The 17,116-nt window shown below is 36.7% G+C and overlaps 1 protein-coding gene across 14 annotated transcripts in view; it reads right to left on the reverse strand.

Moving 5' to 3' along the window:
• Positions 1-17,116, reverse strand: part of LOC119551839 (tight junction protein ZO-1) — a 90,435-nt gene that overhangs the window by 17,893 nt on the left and 55,426 nt on the right. The window contains exons 1-2 of one of the 14 annotated variants that reach the window (XM_037861454.1): positions 1,850-1,965; positions 619-831 (exon numbers count right to left, since the gene is read on the reverse strand). The exons of 10 other annotated variants lie outside the window; for them this stretch is intronic. In XM_037861454.1, the coding sequence (XP_037717382.1) occupies positions 619-657 (39 nt within the window). In that variant the 5' untranslated portion in view covers positions 658-831; positions 1,850-1,965. Of the gene's footprint in view, positions 1-618; positions 832-1,849; positions 1,966-13,565; positions 14,127-17,116 lie in introns of those variants that run through there. 3 more of the 14 variants (XM_037861463.1, XM_037861445.1, XM_037861514.1) reach the window with 3 other exon arrangements.

Consider the following 17,116-nt stretch of genomic DNA (forward strand, 5'->3'; position numbering starts at 1 on the left):
TGTGCAGTCGCGTGGGCCAGCCTAAAGTTAATAAATATTTATAAAGTTTAACGTCTGCTGCAGGTGTAGATATATATATCCACAATCGACTATATATGAATTTGCATCAGACTAACTCCACACATCTGCCCAGAAATCTTTGGTTATGCTTGGCTTGCATTAAATAAAAATAAAACCGAGGGAGGCGAAAAACATGAAAGAAGATTTATGAAAACGTTGCTGGATTTTTGACCGAGTTTGTGCATTTTGATGGGGGCGGTAAAATTATAATTAACTTAATTGCAAGTGAAATTAGTTGGAAATTTAATGGTGTGCAGCCAAAGGAAGGCGTGCGTTAAAGACTTTCTTTAAAGCAGCTATAGCCAGTAATTAATCTTGTCATGTGTGGCAAAGAAGTTTTCCCGATTCCAGTACCATACTTATAACCTTGGTCTGCTAAAGCTCAGGCATTCATCAGAATGTTTATCTAGTAGTTTTGTATCTACAAAGACCCCACCCTTCGCTTAAGTCATAATTTAAGTTCCAGCAGTTTGATTTATGACCCAGTTACTACACACTCTTAATGACTTTAATTATATGGAAACTAAGATGTTTGGCTCTGTTTTTTTTTTTGCTTACCACCAACATGTTGTTTGGAACATAATCCGGAAACTTCATTGTGTTCGCTCTAATTTGGTCTCGTTTGTGGCAAATAGAAATGTCTCTCAAACAATGCACTTTGAGCGAATCAAAGCAATTAATTTGATTATTTAATGGGTTTCGTTTGACATGTTTATAGAGAGTGTAAGCTCACTTGTTTGCTTTGCGATATGAATGCACGTAATTTGGAAACTTGAAGCACACACAAAAAATATATAAGTATATTTAATAACAAATGGGGATAAATAGAATGCAAGAGCTGTGGAATTTCGCGATAATAAAGTTTCGAAGCTGATGTCACTTTCAATTGTTGTTAACACACACGAATCGGTAGTTGAACATGTCTATTCATCTGGCGGAAAAACCCACAAATTGAGGTAATGATTTATAAATAAACTTTTGCCTATTTGCTGCAACTTCACGCCGTTTAGAGTTTGGTTTCGATTTCAGTTGCGATCTCGATTCTTTTCGATTTTTTATTAAAAGTCGATTTGCATATGCTAATGGCTAGCGGCTGTCAAGAAATATCTGAACGAGGCGTCATCGCAGATACTTTACACTCCCCATAAAGTTTATAATCAACAATGCAGGGGGTTAGCAAAAGTATTTCATAGACACATACCGAATATCTCTCTCTTTATAGAGACATTGGCATCGTGCAAAAGGTTTCTTGCCGCCAAGAGCCAAAAGCCAATGACCAGCCAACTTTGCGTTGCAAATTTGGAGCGGCGTGCAACAATCGCTTGTATTTGTTGGATGTGGATGTGGATGCACCGAAAGTGAAATGTTCACAGCTGCGCTCCGCTGAGCATTACGGGTTGCATTTTCGACTTGGATTGCGGATTTCGGATTGCAATGGGCTATGGTTTCTGGTTGCCGGTTGTTAGAAAACCCTAGCGATTCCGTGTTGCTATATGAGGTTCCTTGTATGTTTATAAGTTACAAGAAACCATTAGTTTACAAATATTTCAGATAGTTTTTACATCATTCAGTTCATTTATTTTGCTAACATGCTAAGATATCATTGGTTTATAATTTTTTTTCATCTAAATCTTTGTTTATTCATTGAGAAAGTCTTTCTCTAAGTGATATCTTTCGGCTGTATCTTTTGGGTGTATCTTTCGGTTAGAATTCCATCGCGCACTTGATTCAGCTGAGCCAACTTATTAACATTAACGCTTTCGTAATGAACAAACACAAAAACACACACAGCGGAATGAAGGAGGGTGCAGATATATAGATAGGTATTCGTATCTCTCGGATACGGCGCGCCGTCGCAGTTGTCCGCTGGCGGCCACCGTTGACGTTGACGGCTTGAAACACGCTTCGAAACTGTTTTTACCTACGATTGTGGACTCGTGGATGTGGATGCCAAATGCGATCCAACGAATGAAGGCGCAGCGCAAAACAAACACGAGAATGAATACCACACGGCGCTGGTATCTGTGAGATACAATCGTATCTGTGGGTGTGTGTTTGTGTGGATGGTGTTGCTCTTGGGCATGAGTTCCACTTTTAAATTGAAAGGCCGGAACAGGCGAACACGAAAATGTAAACAAACCGAGAAAGAGAGCCAAGGCAAATAGAAAATATTTGATAAAGTTGTGTATGAAAGAGATTTTCAGATTGGAGTTTCTTTTCACAAAGTGCGGGTCGGGTCTCTCTATAGAGAATGTGTTTGAGTTTGGGTGTGGAACGCATCTGTGGAATTAAAAGCGGAGCTATCAAGAAGGGACTATGAAAGAAAATGATCCGGTTTAATGTCTGGAACTTCTGATGAGGAGGATCAAAGGCGATGTGCCACATCAAACAAAGGGAGGAATTTCATCATGAATTGAAAATAAATGGGGAGAAATATGAAGTTTCATGATCCACAAAGAGAAAACATAAATTTGAGGCTTGGCTAAAAATATCTATGCGATATTTTCAAACATTTAACTATTATATTTATGATTAATAGACTGCTTCTAACACTTCTTCAATCGCTGCCATAAATCTATCTATCTGTTCAGAGATTTTTCCATTTCTTTTTCGCCACTTGAGATGTGCTGAAAAGTTCACCACTTGAGGATGGCAACTTCAATTCAATTAACCCTCTATCTGCCCGTCTACGAACCAATCCGAGATCATGCAGCAGCCGGTCAACAATGGCATATTAATTCAATCAAGAGATCGCTTATTAAACGTTTAAACGTTTAAAGCGACAAACATGAGACCCTGGAGCAAAAGAACCACAGAGATCGCTCCATTACGCGACGACTGAAGACTGAAGTCGAGAGTGACACAAGAATATTCCCTGAATTAAATTCTACCCATTAAAGTGCAAGCGATGCAGAAATTGCTGCATTCATGAATTTTAAAGACAGCAAAAGCCAAGAGGCAGCTTTAAAAAGAGTGTGGGGTAGAGGGGTTCCATATGCAGATAAACATTCACACAGTGAAACTTCGATAGGGGGAACTGCAAAGCAATAATGTATGAAAAAATATAAGATTGAGATTCAAGAAGTAACTAATGTTAAGTAGTTTAATTAAAAATCTTTTTATTCGTTATGGGTAATGTTCTTTGCAATCTACCCTAAAGAAGTTTTACTGTACGCAGTTATTCATGTATGTAGATGTATAGTAAAGTAATCCACCATCCAGACTGTCAGCAACTGAGACTGCAACTGACAGCACAGCATCACCCCGAATCCGCCGGATCCCCGCCTCTAGAATCTCGCATATTTATGCAAAATTAAAAGCAAATCAACAAGGCAGTACGATTTCCATTTGCAAGCTCCCATCAGCATAGTTTTTCCCTCTGTCCCGCTGGCCGATGGCAAAAAATATGTAAACGATTCTGACGCCATTGCCAATACCACGAAAGCTGCCAAACAATAGAGCTCTAGTCTGCTGGAATTTCTATAAAGTAGAATTTCTTGTTGTCGGCGAGGAAACTTGGTGCCAAAATAGTGGGAAAAAAAACAAAAGACAGTCGACTCACACTGGGTCGCCACAAGAAGCTAAAAAGCCACTAAAACAAAGGCAAATATTGTTGGGATATATACAGATATATTGAATTGCATAGACATATATGTAGATACAGATAGTTGTTGGGGTCAAGCGGGAAACAATGATATACCATTGCAGATAAATAAATCATAGAGAGTGCCCCAGGTCCCCAGATCCCATCTAAATGATCGCCTTAAATTTGTTCAACACCTACTGAGATTGGAAAAGGGTCTAACGACTAACCCATTTTATAGTTTCGGGTCTCACGCAATTTATCAACGATTTAATGAATTTTTAACCTATTTCTCTTGCTTCCCTGGGCTCTCGTCGTACAGTCTTTTCTTTGGTCCCAGAGATCAGATCAGGTAGGAATCTAAAAGATTCCTAGGGGCATTTCAGGTACCCCGAGAGGCGGAAAACATGTCGGGACACGACCTTTGTGGATGGTATGTTCCTGCAACGAATTCCACTCGAAGAACCGAACCCCTGAAAAGTGGTGGCTGCTCTTTGTGTTTTGTCTACCTCAATTGATAAACAATTGACTCTTGTGCATCACACATACAGGCACAAGAGTGCAATCAGCCATGACAATTTTAATTTAAGTACTCCCTGAAACCCTCTGACTATATTTTTCGTATTTTTCCCTCTTCTCAGGATAAAGTTTTGTATATAAAACTTGGCAGGGCTGTTGAATTTGGCCTGCCAAAAGTTCTGTTTTTTTCCTTTTTCCCTTCTCTTTTTTAGTTGCATTTTATTCGTCGAAGAAGCACGAACCAAAGTAAATAAGTTTGCAAGAAAAGGATTTTTATCGAGTTTCGTTCTTGTTTAATGATACACCAAAAGTGTGTTTGTGTTTTTAGTTGGCCTGCCTGCAGTAGGGTGGCTCACCAGATGTTGAAGTATTGCTTTCATTCAGTGAACAAAATATATGGTGTACCAACACATGTTGGACAAATTATTGGGAATTTTTGGAATTGACTAGCGAAATAAATTTTGTGGATTATCAGATTTCTTTATAACGTAAATCAGTTGTCGAGCAGGTTGTGTGAAACAGTTGTTTGGGATGTTTGTTATATCTCTGGAATTTTACTGATGGAATTAATTGTAAGCTTATCGCGGTTTTAAATGCCAAATACTTGGTTTAGAAATTATGTTGTACTAATAGCTAATTTAAGATTGTTTAAGGTAGGCAAAATTTATGTATATGAACTTTAAATTGTATTAACTTTTCCAATTCCACCATGGATCACCATAGTGTCAAATTGGCAATGCATGTTGGGCAGATGTGACTCTTTTCGGGAACTGTTTCGTATGCATGTCAGAGGTCCTTGGAACGTGTTCCCGTCCCCCAGCTGGCCACTTGTCTGTTGGGTGTTAAGCGACATCAAACAGGGCTTTTCCCCCTTCAGCGCCTCTGTTGTTGGTTGGCCAGGATGCGATGCGGATGCAGACTGTGATATTGTTGGAGGACACCACAGGCACATCCACAACAACGACAACTGGTCGAGGTTACGTTATCCTGGCGGCCACGTAGATGACATACGACTTGTCTGTGGCGATTACCAAAACGGAAGGACGGGGGAATGTCGGTGGTAATGGCCACGTGACAAGGTGAGTGGAAGGATACGGGAGAAAGTGGGCAAAAGCAGGCCGGACGGGTGGAACCCACCACCCACTTGACATGTCGAGGCCATTTTGACCAAGAGCTTTTCAATAACAAAATTTGCATAACGTCACTGGAACTGAAACTGAATCTTAAAGGAAGAAGTTAAAGCTTATAGAATTTCTAAAATCAAATATTAAATAGGCTATAAATAATACTTCTCGCTAGTTTATCTTCGGCTTAAGATATATTTTAATTTAAGTACGAAAATAAATTTGAAATATATTTTTTTTCCAGTGCATTTGAGTCAGACTAAATTAAGCGTCTGAGTGTCTGTCGTTTGTCCTTTGGGGAGCATTTAACGGGTTTTATGCCGTCGCGACGTGCTAATGTTTTGCAGTCAGCTTAAAGTGCGGCAATCGAAAGGCCCAGCATGAAATTCAACCATACGAGTATATAGGCGGCATAAGAATCTTCATATATATGCATACACACTATGGGTATGAAAACTTTCCAACCAAACTCAGGCCACTCTCATGGGCATTTTTTGTTCGAAAGAATTTCTATCTGTGCCCATTTGTCGAGTGTTTTCTATTGTTTTTTATTTTTCGCTTTGTGCGTGGTACGTGCTTGAACTACAAAACTCTAGATTTCGTTTCTTATATATAAATTAGGCACCCCACCACTCTTCTATGTCCTCTCCACTTCATTGCAATTGAGTTTCCAGCAAAGTGCGTTCATGTGTCTGAGTTATGGTGCGCATGCGTGCCACTTGGAAATGGAAAATGGAAATGCCCTCGGGAATGCATCTGTGTCTATAGATAGATTTTAGCTGTTTAATGAAAATGACCTTAGGTAACTTATTTGGGTCAGGCGTGCATGAAGGATTAAACTCGGATGCAGGCTTACCCACTATTCGGATTTACTTGACATTCGATAGTCAAGATAAGATCTTTAAAAGAAAAGGTGATGATAGAGAAAGAGATGACGACAGATAAAAAATTCGTAAGCCAAAAAGGTAGTATAGATCCACTGTCACTAGGGTCTTAAGATCCTTTGAATTGAAGAACTAAAAGAATACAAAGTCCCAAATTGAAAGATTTCCTTCAATGCATAATATTGTGGGTTAATCTAAAGGCACAACTAACAATATAGAGCAGATTAAAATTTTGAAAATACCTAACAAATATCTCCACCTCTATTTTGTTTCTTTATAAACGAGTGTTTATGTCTCTAAGCGTAGGCAGTGATGACCAATTTTGTCATTAAAATATATCGATTTTAAAGAGATTACCCTACTTGGTCTGTATTTTTAACCCGGGCAAATCCTTAAAGTCCACCACTCTGCCCCTGGCCATTGTCATCATCCGCATAAAAAGCGTTCGAGCATCCTTTCACTTGTCAGGACGTGTTATCCTCAACACACAATGGTGTTCTGTGTGTCTTTCTATGGCCCAGAGCAAACACCTACTCCATTTTTCTACTTTTTTTTTTGTATATGAACGATATGTAAACAGGAAATGGTATACAACAGGATACTGGCTACGGAATACGTTTTTCATTGCTCCTACATCTTGCTACTATCTCTTCTTTGCGTATGCAAAAAGTAAACACTCTGAAAATGAGTGTGTAATTTTCGAAGGCAAACAAGGAGTGAGGGGCTGTACATTGTACATTTCAGACGAAGGAAACATGAAGTGCCAAAGGAACTGGAAAAATGCCGACTGACACGTCTCCGGGAAGAAATCATTATGTCACATTCTAATCACTGTGTGCATTGCGACGGGCAAAAGTAGAGCAAAGGTGAAGTTTCCTGGAAATCCCTACAATCGGGAAATATATGTAAGGTTGGGTGGAAAATGTGAAAGGCGAAAGGAAAATCCTGTCAATCGAATTGAAAGGAACAAATACGAATAATCAAGAAATGCAAATATGATTGAAACTTCAATCAGCTTTGTGAAATCCTCTTTTTTATTTGCTGAACAATGTATGTAAAATTTCGCTCTTTCCAACAATATATAATCATGTCTTTTTAGGTCTTGAAATTTCCATTTACATCTTAACACTTGTCATGTTTAACAGATTTACATTCTCATTAATTACTCATTCAAATTTAAAATAAATTCCATTGCAATTAATGTAACTGCTCAATACTTTATCTGGGTTATTACTTGCCATTTAATTGAGTATTGAGATTTATGATTTATCCGAAGCAATTTCATTTGTTCTCCATTCAGCAATTAAATCGCAGATATAAGTGTTCAACTCAAAACAGTGCAAAAAAACCCATGCGAGAGGCTTGGCATTCAAAACCTCTTTGCAAAAATAAAAACGTTGATAAATCCATAATAGTTAATGTTACTTGCTTGTAATATATGCAAACTATGTGGTAACCATCAACACGGCAAAAAAAAGAACAGCCGCAGACGATTATCGATACCCACACAATCGATTTAAGTGCAATTTGCATGGCTGCGGTGTCACTTTAGATAAACGCCACAAATATAATTGGCATGGGTTTCGGGGTGCAGCATTTTAAATATGACAGTGCGTCACAAAATCAAAAAAATTGCGCAAAATAAAGAAAAAAAAGAGAACAATTTATTAAAAATTGTAAAAAAAAAATTGTTTTTTCACTTCTTGGCTTTTTATGTGTCTACGAAACCCACTGTGTTTTATGCATCAATGGTTTTTTTGGCGGTCAAAACTAATCTCAATTATGTGCAATTCCATGGGGACTCGTTTCTGCCAGAGGAAGTCAACTGGAAAGCGTACACAAAATGAACCTAAATGACCCGTCGCGTCGTCCAAGCTCCAATAGGGTTTATAATGCATGAGAGGGTTCAGATCCAGAGTCCATCCATCATACGAGACCATACTATAATAAGCCCGACGAGAATCACTCACTAGACGAAAGAAGCTTCTCCCTTAATTATGCTAAAATTATTCATACTCACGAATATGCCCAAAGGGCAGGCAAATTGTTTTTAAAAGAACGTTTAACTCACCTGCAAAGAAAGGGAGAGAAAACAGAAGCAAAATGTTAAATAATTATATAATTACGAGCATTATAACTACTTAAAGAAAAATCCCACATATTATGCATTTCAAATTGCTCATTATTTCTCAAACCAAAATAAATAGATTATAATTTATTTTGTTTACTTATGAGCACATTGCTGAATTTCAGGTTTTTTTAATGATTCATAGGCCGCTCGAAATCATCAATCTTTTGCTTTATCCCAGTATATAAATTTCGATTTAAAAGACGGTCAAAAGCGAATCAACATAAAAGGCGTACGTAAATCCGATAAAAACTTTCAATTAGCATGCGAAAAAGTAGAGGTTAAAAAATAAGAGAATCGAAATTAGCCAAAAATGCGAATCGAATCTGTTCACAGAGTTCGGAGTTCTTTTTTGGTTCTCTACCCTTCGGTGTCTGATGTTTTATTCAGTCGTCGATTGATTTGCATATAAAATTGCTTGTTAGCATGTTTCGCCTGCTTTCTGGTTTATTCAGCTTAAATATTCCCCAAGAAAGTAACTTTCACATGTAATTCTCCTAATTTTCGGAAGACAAAGACCTAAATAACCAAATTCAACTTTGACATATAAGCGAGGAGAGCGGAAAATCTTTGACTATGAAATTAAATGAGGCGACTCTAATCGAGCCCACACTCAAATCGTGTCAAATCATAAGGTGTGCATAATTCAAAAATGTCTAGACAATGCTTTGGATTGCATTTCATTTTCGGAAAAATTTGTTATTAAAAAAATTAAAAAAAAAATCTTGCTTTGATATAAAATTTATATTTCCTACACCCATATATTTAAATCCCAATTCAAACTTCAGTTGAATAATTAAATATTCTGTAACATCGCTGCTTTCCTTTTATGGAAATGCAATGACAGACAATGCCAACTGTGAAAAAGCCAATTACTTTTTATCAGCCTTCGACAGCTTTCCATGTGTATAAACAAAAATCAAGCTGGCAAAAAACAGCCGCCTGAAAAAATAATAATATTTATGGTGAAAAATCAAATGAATAAATATTTGGCATAAACGGAAACAAAGGGAACTTATTTTTAAACAAAACCCAAATTGAGAAGAAAGAACTTTTCAATTGACATCAAGAGGGGGAATGAATCACCGAGTGGGCTTATGAAAAGGTATTAATTAAATGCAAATGAGAAAAGGTGCAAGAAACCGCAGATATTGGGCCAGGTGTGTTGGATTATGCATGGAATTTGCTGGATGGGAGGAGGGTTCTGCCTGAATTGATGTGAATAGAACGAAGTCATGTCGTGTCCCATGGGAGAGTCTCTTTTCAATGCACAACGATTAAAAACTTATTAAATGGGAGGGATTATAATATAATAATATAATATAAAATAATTATTTTTTGAACCATTCTAGATGTTAATTAATGAAAATTCCATACTCCTGCCGAAGGGGTGTTAAAGTTTACTTTGGTAATATTTCTCAGTGTATGCAGAATGTGTGTCTCTGCTTTGAAACTGGTTTTCTACCCATTATTATGAATCAATCGACAAGAATTCGAGACTGGGTGCGGTGTGTGTGCGGTTTGGGGCAGCGTGTCAAGTGAAGTGGTCGGTCTTGTATATCCACAAACTGCAAATACACAACTACAAATTGTGTCCATTCATTTCCCAATCAATGCTGCCACTACCTCAAAGCTCAGTGTTTGTTTCTGCCTCCAAGTTGGTTTCGTAATCTGCCAAAAACAAAAATCCAAAAACAAGTCTAGGCCACCACGAAATGCAGCGCTCAAACGCATTTTACATGTTTTATTGTGCATTTTTTCGAGTCTTTAAAAACTATGCAACGCTTTGCTGAATGAACCGCACATATCTCAGCCTGATGGGGTTTTGTTTTGCACCGCAGTCGCAATTTGAAATCCAGTTTTATTTGCTGTATCTAGATTGTCGCTTTTGATTTCGGATTTCCATTTCAAGATGCTAATAAATCTTGGCTTTTAATAAGATCGTTTTGCGTAAATGTTGTGTGAAATGTGTTTTTTTTATTTGCCATGGCTTTGAGAAGTAGAGCAGGTGGAACTAGTTGGGTGTTCCAAGGCGAGATCAGATATTTATAACGAGTTTTCACTTTTAAGGGAGCGTCATGGAACTATTTTTTATTAAGAACTTTAAAAATATAATATATAATAATAAACTTTAATTTCATTATCTATGGGGTTAAGGTCTTAATTACATGCAGCGATAAAATATACTTTCCAAACGCAAATAAAACCTATACCCCTGCCAAAATCCGTTTGTTTTCAATCAAATTTTCACATGATACCATACCCCCCCATCGGAAGCCAAGTTAATTAGAAAGAAATGACTCCATTAAAGTGCAGGCAACACAAAAAAAAGTTAATTTGAAGCTCACGTGACTAACACAAGACAGAAGCTAAATTAACAATTTTACAGCTGCAGTGGGCGGGCGGGGAAAGTGGAAAAGGGTTTTCCCCGATTGGAGGCCCAAACAATTATGGGGCTCAACATGGCAACCGACTGGGCGTAGATACATAGACATGGATACAGATACAAACGGATTTTCAGGGGGCTGGGTAATTGCCTGAACATGGGAAGGGCTCTGGTATAAAAATCACTCAATTGGCCGATCAATTCAATGCAGTTCATGGCCTCATGACTAGATAACTTTCCAAACTTGAACCGACTGGCAGCTGCAGAATAATGGCGTTAAATTACCAATATAAATCAATGGGTTAAACACAATGAAAACCAACACCCGCAACGCTCGATCAATAAAAACGAGAGAGAGAGAAAAATGATATTAGGGAGCGGTTTTTCTGGGATCGGGGGGATCGGTATCGCAAAAGTCTCCAAAGGGCACCGGCTATCGTTTACTTAGCCACCAAAACCAGTTCAACAACTTGACTTGGATGCTGGCCAAAGACTTTTTCTTTCTTTTGAAGCGAGTTTATTTTTATCTGAGTGGAACTGGAAACCCCAAGACCCCCGGCTCACTCAATCTCAATCCTTGGAGAGTTCTTGAGTCTTAGGGCCTCGAATCGTGTTTCTGGTTCTGGGCTCTCTTATTTTTATTTTATTTCCAGATCGAATGCCGAGTTCGCTTTTTTTTCTCCATTTTTATGGTCATGTAAAACTGGTTTCCTCTCGATGTGGTGGTAGAGATTCTTTATGGGCCTGCTGTATTTGCTTTTCCAGAAATCGGTTTAAAGGATTTCACAAACTTGAGCAGCGGCGGACATAAATTGCGGTTTTAGGTGCTTAAAAATGTCTTCATAAATATGGTATATCTGAACTTGGCAATGGGAAATATGATAGAAATGGATGGTAGTGTATGAGGGGCTTAGAATCGAAACAAAATAATCTGTCACATATGTACTGTAAATACTTGATATGATCTCAAAGCTATACTTATTTTTCTCATGCCTGATCATTAGACTTCCACTTTCTATAGCATCTACATATCAAAGATTCTCATAAATAGTCATTAGCCAGCATCTAAACGCCATCAGTAAATGGCCATAAAAACGGTGTTGAATCCATGGAATGTGACCAAGTCAAGTCGGTTATTTATAAGCAATACAACAATATTTGTATTATTATTTCCAGCCATGAATTATGCATTCTGAGCGCCGCTCTCAGATTGTGGCAGGTCTTGAGTTCAAAATAAAAAGTGAATGCCAATCGAAGTCTGGTCTAGGCAATGTCAAGTTTTTCAAGCTAACTAAGCTGATCTTCGGATGGAAAATGAAGGGGAAAATCTGAAATACGATTTTTTTTAAATCATTAATGTGCTAGCCATTCACTCTTTGTTTGAATACGAAATTTATCCTAAGTTTTATGTATTCTTAAGATATATTTACATTTACGCAGAGTCAAGCTGGAGCTTAGGTTTATTTAATAGATTTAATTAACTACCTATTGAATATGACTTTATAAAGTTTATAATATACAATAGCTTTACTTTCATCAAATTTCCCTATCGGCGTGGCCTTTTTGAAATATTAAAAAGCTTTTTCCACACTTATTTTCCGAATAATACACGAAAACCTGAATAAAAGTTTCACTTTCAAAATTTTCATTAATTTTACGACTACAAGTTTTTCGGGTTGTCATTTTTTTGGCCCATGTTTATTACGCTGCAGTCAGGTGAGCCAACAGGTAGAGGTCCTCGACTTACGTGGCGGGCCTCTCTTTCACTCTGCCGCAGCAATTTGTGGTTTTGTTAATTATTTTATGCCATAGCCTGGCATATGAAATTACACACTTTATGTTAATTAACAGTTTCCTTTGGCTGAAGTTAGTTTTTGGCTTTTCTTTTGATTTTATCAATGGCAATTCTTGTGATTGAACTATTCCGGTGAAAATTGTGGGGTTTTGGCGGGGTTATCAAACTTTTGGCATCAGGCTAACCATCAATTTGCTCAGTTGAAACCTCAACTTTGCTCGGTTGTTTTTGTTTTGTTTTCTTTATAACCTTTATGGCTGGTGTTTGTCTGTCCATAAAAAGTTTCCTCGTTTTTTCAATGCATTTTCACTTACTGCAAACTTGGCACTTTTTTCCTCATTCAGCTGGGGTTTTTGCTGATGAGGTGAGAGTTTTCAAGCAAATAAAGAGTGTAAACAGATTTTGCCCAACTAATGAGCGGTAAAATGGGCAGGGGAAAAGGATGGTCTCGAACCCAGTTTGAATGCGTTTTTTATCGCTAATTAATTAAATTGTTTTCAGAGATTTAATTTTTTTTTATACCTGTTTTTATACATAGCTGCCTATGAAAACAAATTTTATTACATCTGACCCACTTTGTTTGTCGATGTGATGAAAAACCTTTAAATAAATATTTATGGGTTTACAATTCAATCTTGAATTGGTTTGGATAATAATAATTTAATAAATTTGCCATAGCATTTTAATTGCACTCTGATTTCTACCTTTCTGCTAATAATGACACCTAATTATCTTTATTTAAAATACCCAAAGGGCATGCTGACTGTCAAAATTCTATTAATCGAAACCCTAAGGTATAATATCATTTTAAATGTTCTGTCATATTTAATCAAAGCTTAAAATGTATTTTGAATAAATTAAATTTTCAAATGGTACTAACACTGCATAATTAAAATAAATTATCAATAGCACACCAAATTTCATTTAATTTGACATTATATACGCTTTAAGCTGTCAGCTTCAGCAGTATTATTTTTCAAAACAAACGGAAGACTTCATTTCAATATTTTCTATAACGCAAATATGTATGCTGTATGCTAACAACTCCAAAAACCCTCCTTAATTCGCTGGAATTCCGCTCTTTACCTGTTGCTGGAAAGACTCATGCCGAAAGTGATTGTTTGGCAGGACGTGCTGGTTGCCCGATGCCGATCCGTTGACTATATCCATTTCGAAGTTGGCAAACAATTGATTAATTTGCGCGTTTCAAGGAGGTTACTGTGGTTGCCTGGAGTCGCTATTGCCACATGTTGCACATTTCAAATCTTGTTTGCAGAAATGTAAATTCAAGATTTTCACAAAAACAGGTTTCGAAGGGGCACTTGGTTAAAGCATTTAACTGGCCACAAGCAAAACACACAAATGACACTTGAATTACATTTTACTTTAAGGCTATTTTCGTGTAATTTTCGTTGTGTATTATTTTCGTGGGGTTTTCTTATATATATATATATATATATATATCTTTTTTCTGGTTAATTAATTGCAGTCGCGAGACACGCGCGTGACAAACGAAAATCGGCAAAGTTCGTATGAAAAAAGTACAGGCGCCCCCAACGAAAACGAACAAAAAATCAAAGAGAGTTAGAGAGAGAGGGGGCGAACACTAAAAAATATTGAAGAAATCGGCGCGATATATGGTAGGGTAACGATTTGTCCGTTAATCGCGTCCACTCGCCAGCAAATGTTGGCCACTTTTGAAATAGACTCAAGAAAGCAAAAGCCGACCGACGTACGTGGAAAACGTTCAGTTCGAAATATGCTCAAAAATGCCCACTCACCAATACTTATACATATCCCATGCGTGCATGTTAGCCAGGTAAGCACACACACACACCTGAATACTCAGGTAGATGACAAAACACGTAAACTTGTTGCTGGCAACATGAGCGAAAAATGTTGCCCGGCAACTTTTCGCTGGCAACCCGGTTTGGTTTTGGACCTTTTTATTGGACACCTTTGCGTCTGTGTGGGTACAGGTGTGTAGAGTTTTGGCTCACTCAAATCGCTCGAATGTGTGGTGAGGCGACAAAGCTACAAAATCCGCCTGGAAATGGGCAGCACTGGTAACGGGTTTCGCTTAAAAATTCAACTCCTTTCCTTAACCCTACAGCTTTTGGGCTCATTAAAAATATTATAAACTATTTTTTAAGTCCTTTAAAAATTATGTTAAATTAATTGCATAAAAGTAAGCGAAATACTTGTCAAAGGTTATTCAATTTCAAAATAAGTTTTAGTTTCATTTAGTGATATCTTAAAAATAACTAATTCTTTAACTTGTTCTTACCTTGATTTTTCAAGACAAATATATTTACCAAAAATAATATTTAAAAAAAAGTTAACATAAATCTCTACTTTGATTTATTTTACCCAAAATCATATTTTGGTAAATTTAAAACTAAATCTCTATTTTGATTTTTATAACAATGCAAGAAAATAAACCTATAACAATTTTTTTTTAAATGGCCATTTCTGTTTTTAACATATTTGTATATTGAAAAAAATTTTTAAACTAAACATATTATTTAAAAAAGTACATTTTAGGCCTATTTTGTTTTATATACCAAAGGGTTAAGCAAGGAACAAGCTCTGTTTCCCTCTCTTTCTATATGTGCCCCCTTTTTTTGTGCGAAGGAGTTCTCCAGTTGTTGTTGCTGTTCAAGTTTGCAATCAAAGATAAAAGAAAAACTTGGCAGAATTCTCCTGAAGCTTTTGTTGTTTCTGTTGCTGTTGGCATTGCGGCAGTGTGAAGTTGGTATTTATAGGAATGTTGGCTGTTGTTGCTGTTGGCCGTACTGCTGTGAATTTGCAATGAGCGAAATGGCCAAGGAACTTAAAGGCAGGTAAAAAAAGGAGCTCAACAGATGGCTGGAGAAGTGCTATGAAAATGCAATGAGTCAGTGCTGCAAGGGCGTAATTCCACATAAATATATAGATTTTCGATTTGCAGGTAGGTTTGGAATTCCATTATCATAAACTTTGTAGTGACTGATTTTTATGACAAGGAATTTAAATTGATTTAATAAAATATGGCCAGGGAAAATATGAAAAAATGATTTGAAATATGTAAGAAATATTGTAAGAGAAGACTTGCAATATTTAAACCCCTTAAAATACAGTTCAAGTCTTATTAAAACGCCATTATCGTAGATGCCATGAGCAACCCAAACCAGCCAACAAAAGAAAATAAGTTTTCAGTTTACTCAAGTGGCTGGAATGAGTAGACATAAAGTCAAGAGAGATGACCGAGGAAAATGGGGAAAACCAGAGTACAAAACGTTTTTAGTTCCATAACCCAAATAGCGATGGGTCAAAAAGTTTGGAATTAACCCAGGTCATGTAGCAACTATTTACAAATATGTTGCAATAATGACTTTTGAGTTTTACGAATTTCAATTATCTATTTGATTAGTTCTGCCCGATAACGTCTGTCTAGTTTAGTTGTTTTCTTTTTTATTTTCCAAATTCAATTTACTTGAACTGTTTGTTAAGGCGCTGATTTTTATCTTCGTTAATGACCTGGCTTATGTGAAGCAATTACCCAAAAACGTAATGCACTGCAATTACTTTATATCTCTACGTTGTCTTTTTCCATTTTCCATTTTTTTATATTTTCTTGAGCTGTTGAGCACGTGCAACATTTCAAATTGTCGGCGTGCCTTTTTTGTTTGTATATTTTTTGACACAATTATTGTTCCGCTGGGTCTTACGAAAAAGTCAGAGACTACGCCACCTGGTGGCTACTGCCGGTGATTACAAATTAAGAGGGGAGGGGGGAGTCGCTTTAGGGGCTGTGTCCACTGTATTGCAATTGGGTAATTTGATTTGTACACGAGAGTGAGCTGCACTGCTACAACACTTATGAAAACTATTTCTTGCTTTTCAATCCCGTTTAGCAAAACAATAAAACATTTAAAAATATATAAAAAAGATATATTTACTTTATTAAATAAGTTAAAATATCTGAAACATTTTTTATTTATAAGTATGTTAAATATTTTTAGCTAATATTTCTTTATTATAAATTTTTTTCTGTGCACGCAAAAAGTTTTATGGCTTGTAATTTAGGTACAAAAAAGTATTTAGACTTTTACGATTTAGCCTGGGAGGAAGTTTACCAATATAAGATTGTGTAAAAATATGGTCTTAACGGCATTTATTATTATTTTGATTTTATCATATTTTTTTAGAGGGTTTTACTTACCCCAAGAAATATTGAATTCTTTTTTATTTGTTTCGAAGGAAATAGTTTGAGTTCAATGTCTAACTCTTTAAGTTTCTTGAACACAAAATATTTTTAAAATATAAAAACTATTAAACTGTGGCTCCTTAAAAAATATAAGCTCCCAGTTTTAATTAAGATATCTTACTGATTTCCTTCTCTTTCTTGATTGAGTATAGTCTGCCTTGCATTTTCAATAAGCTGCAGCAATTCGTCTACAAAAATATCTTGGCACGTGACTGCCTTGAAATACAAAATAAAGACAAAAAACGTCAAAAGAAAATCTGTGAAATGTTTTTAACAAGTTACTGGCACCACTTTCTTCGCTTCCCCAGCGGAACCTCAGAAAAGATACCACAGAAATGGAAGGGAGACGAAGTCGTGTGCCTTATTCGATTTACGAGCCACTGCAGCC

This window comes from Drosophila subpulchrella, chromosome 3R, assembly GCF_014743375.2.
Source record: "Drosophila subpulchrella strain 33 F10 #4 breed RU33 chromosome 3R, RU_Dsub_v1.1 Primary Assembly, whole genome shotgun sequence".
In the NCBI taxonomy this organism is placed as follows: Eukaryota; Metazoa; Arthropoda; class Insecta; order Diptera; family Drosophilidae; genus Drosophila; species Drosophila subpulchrella.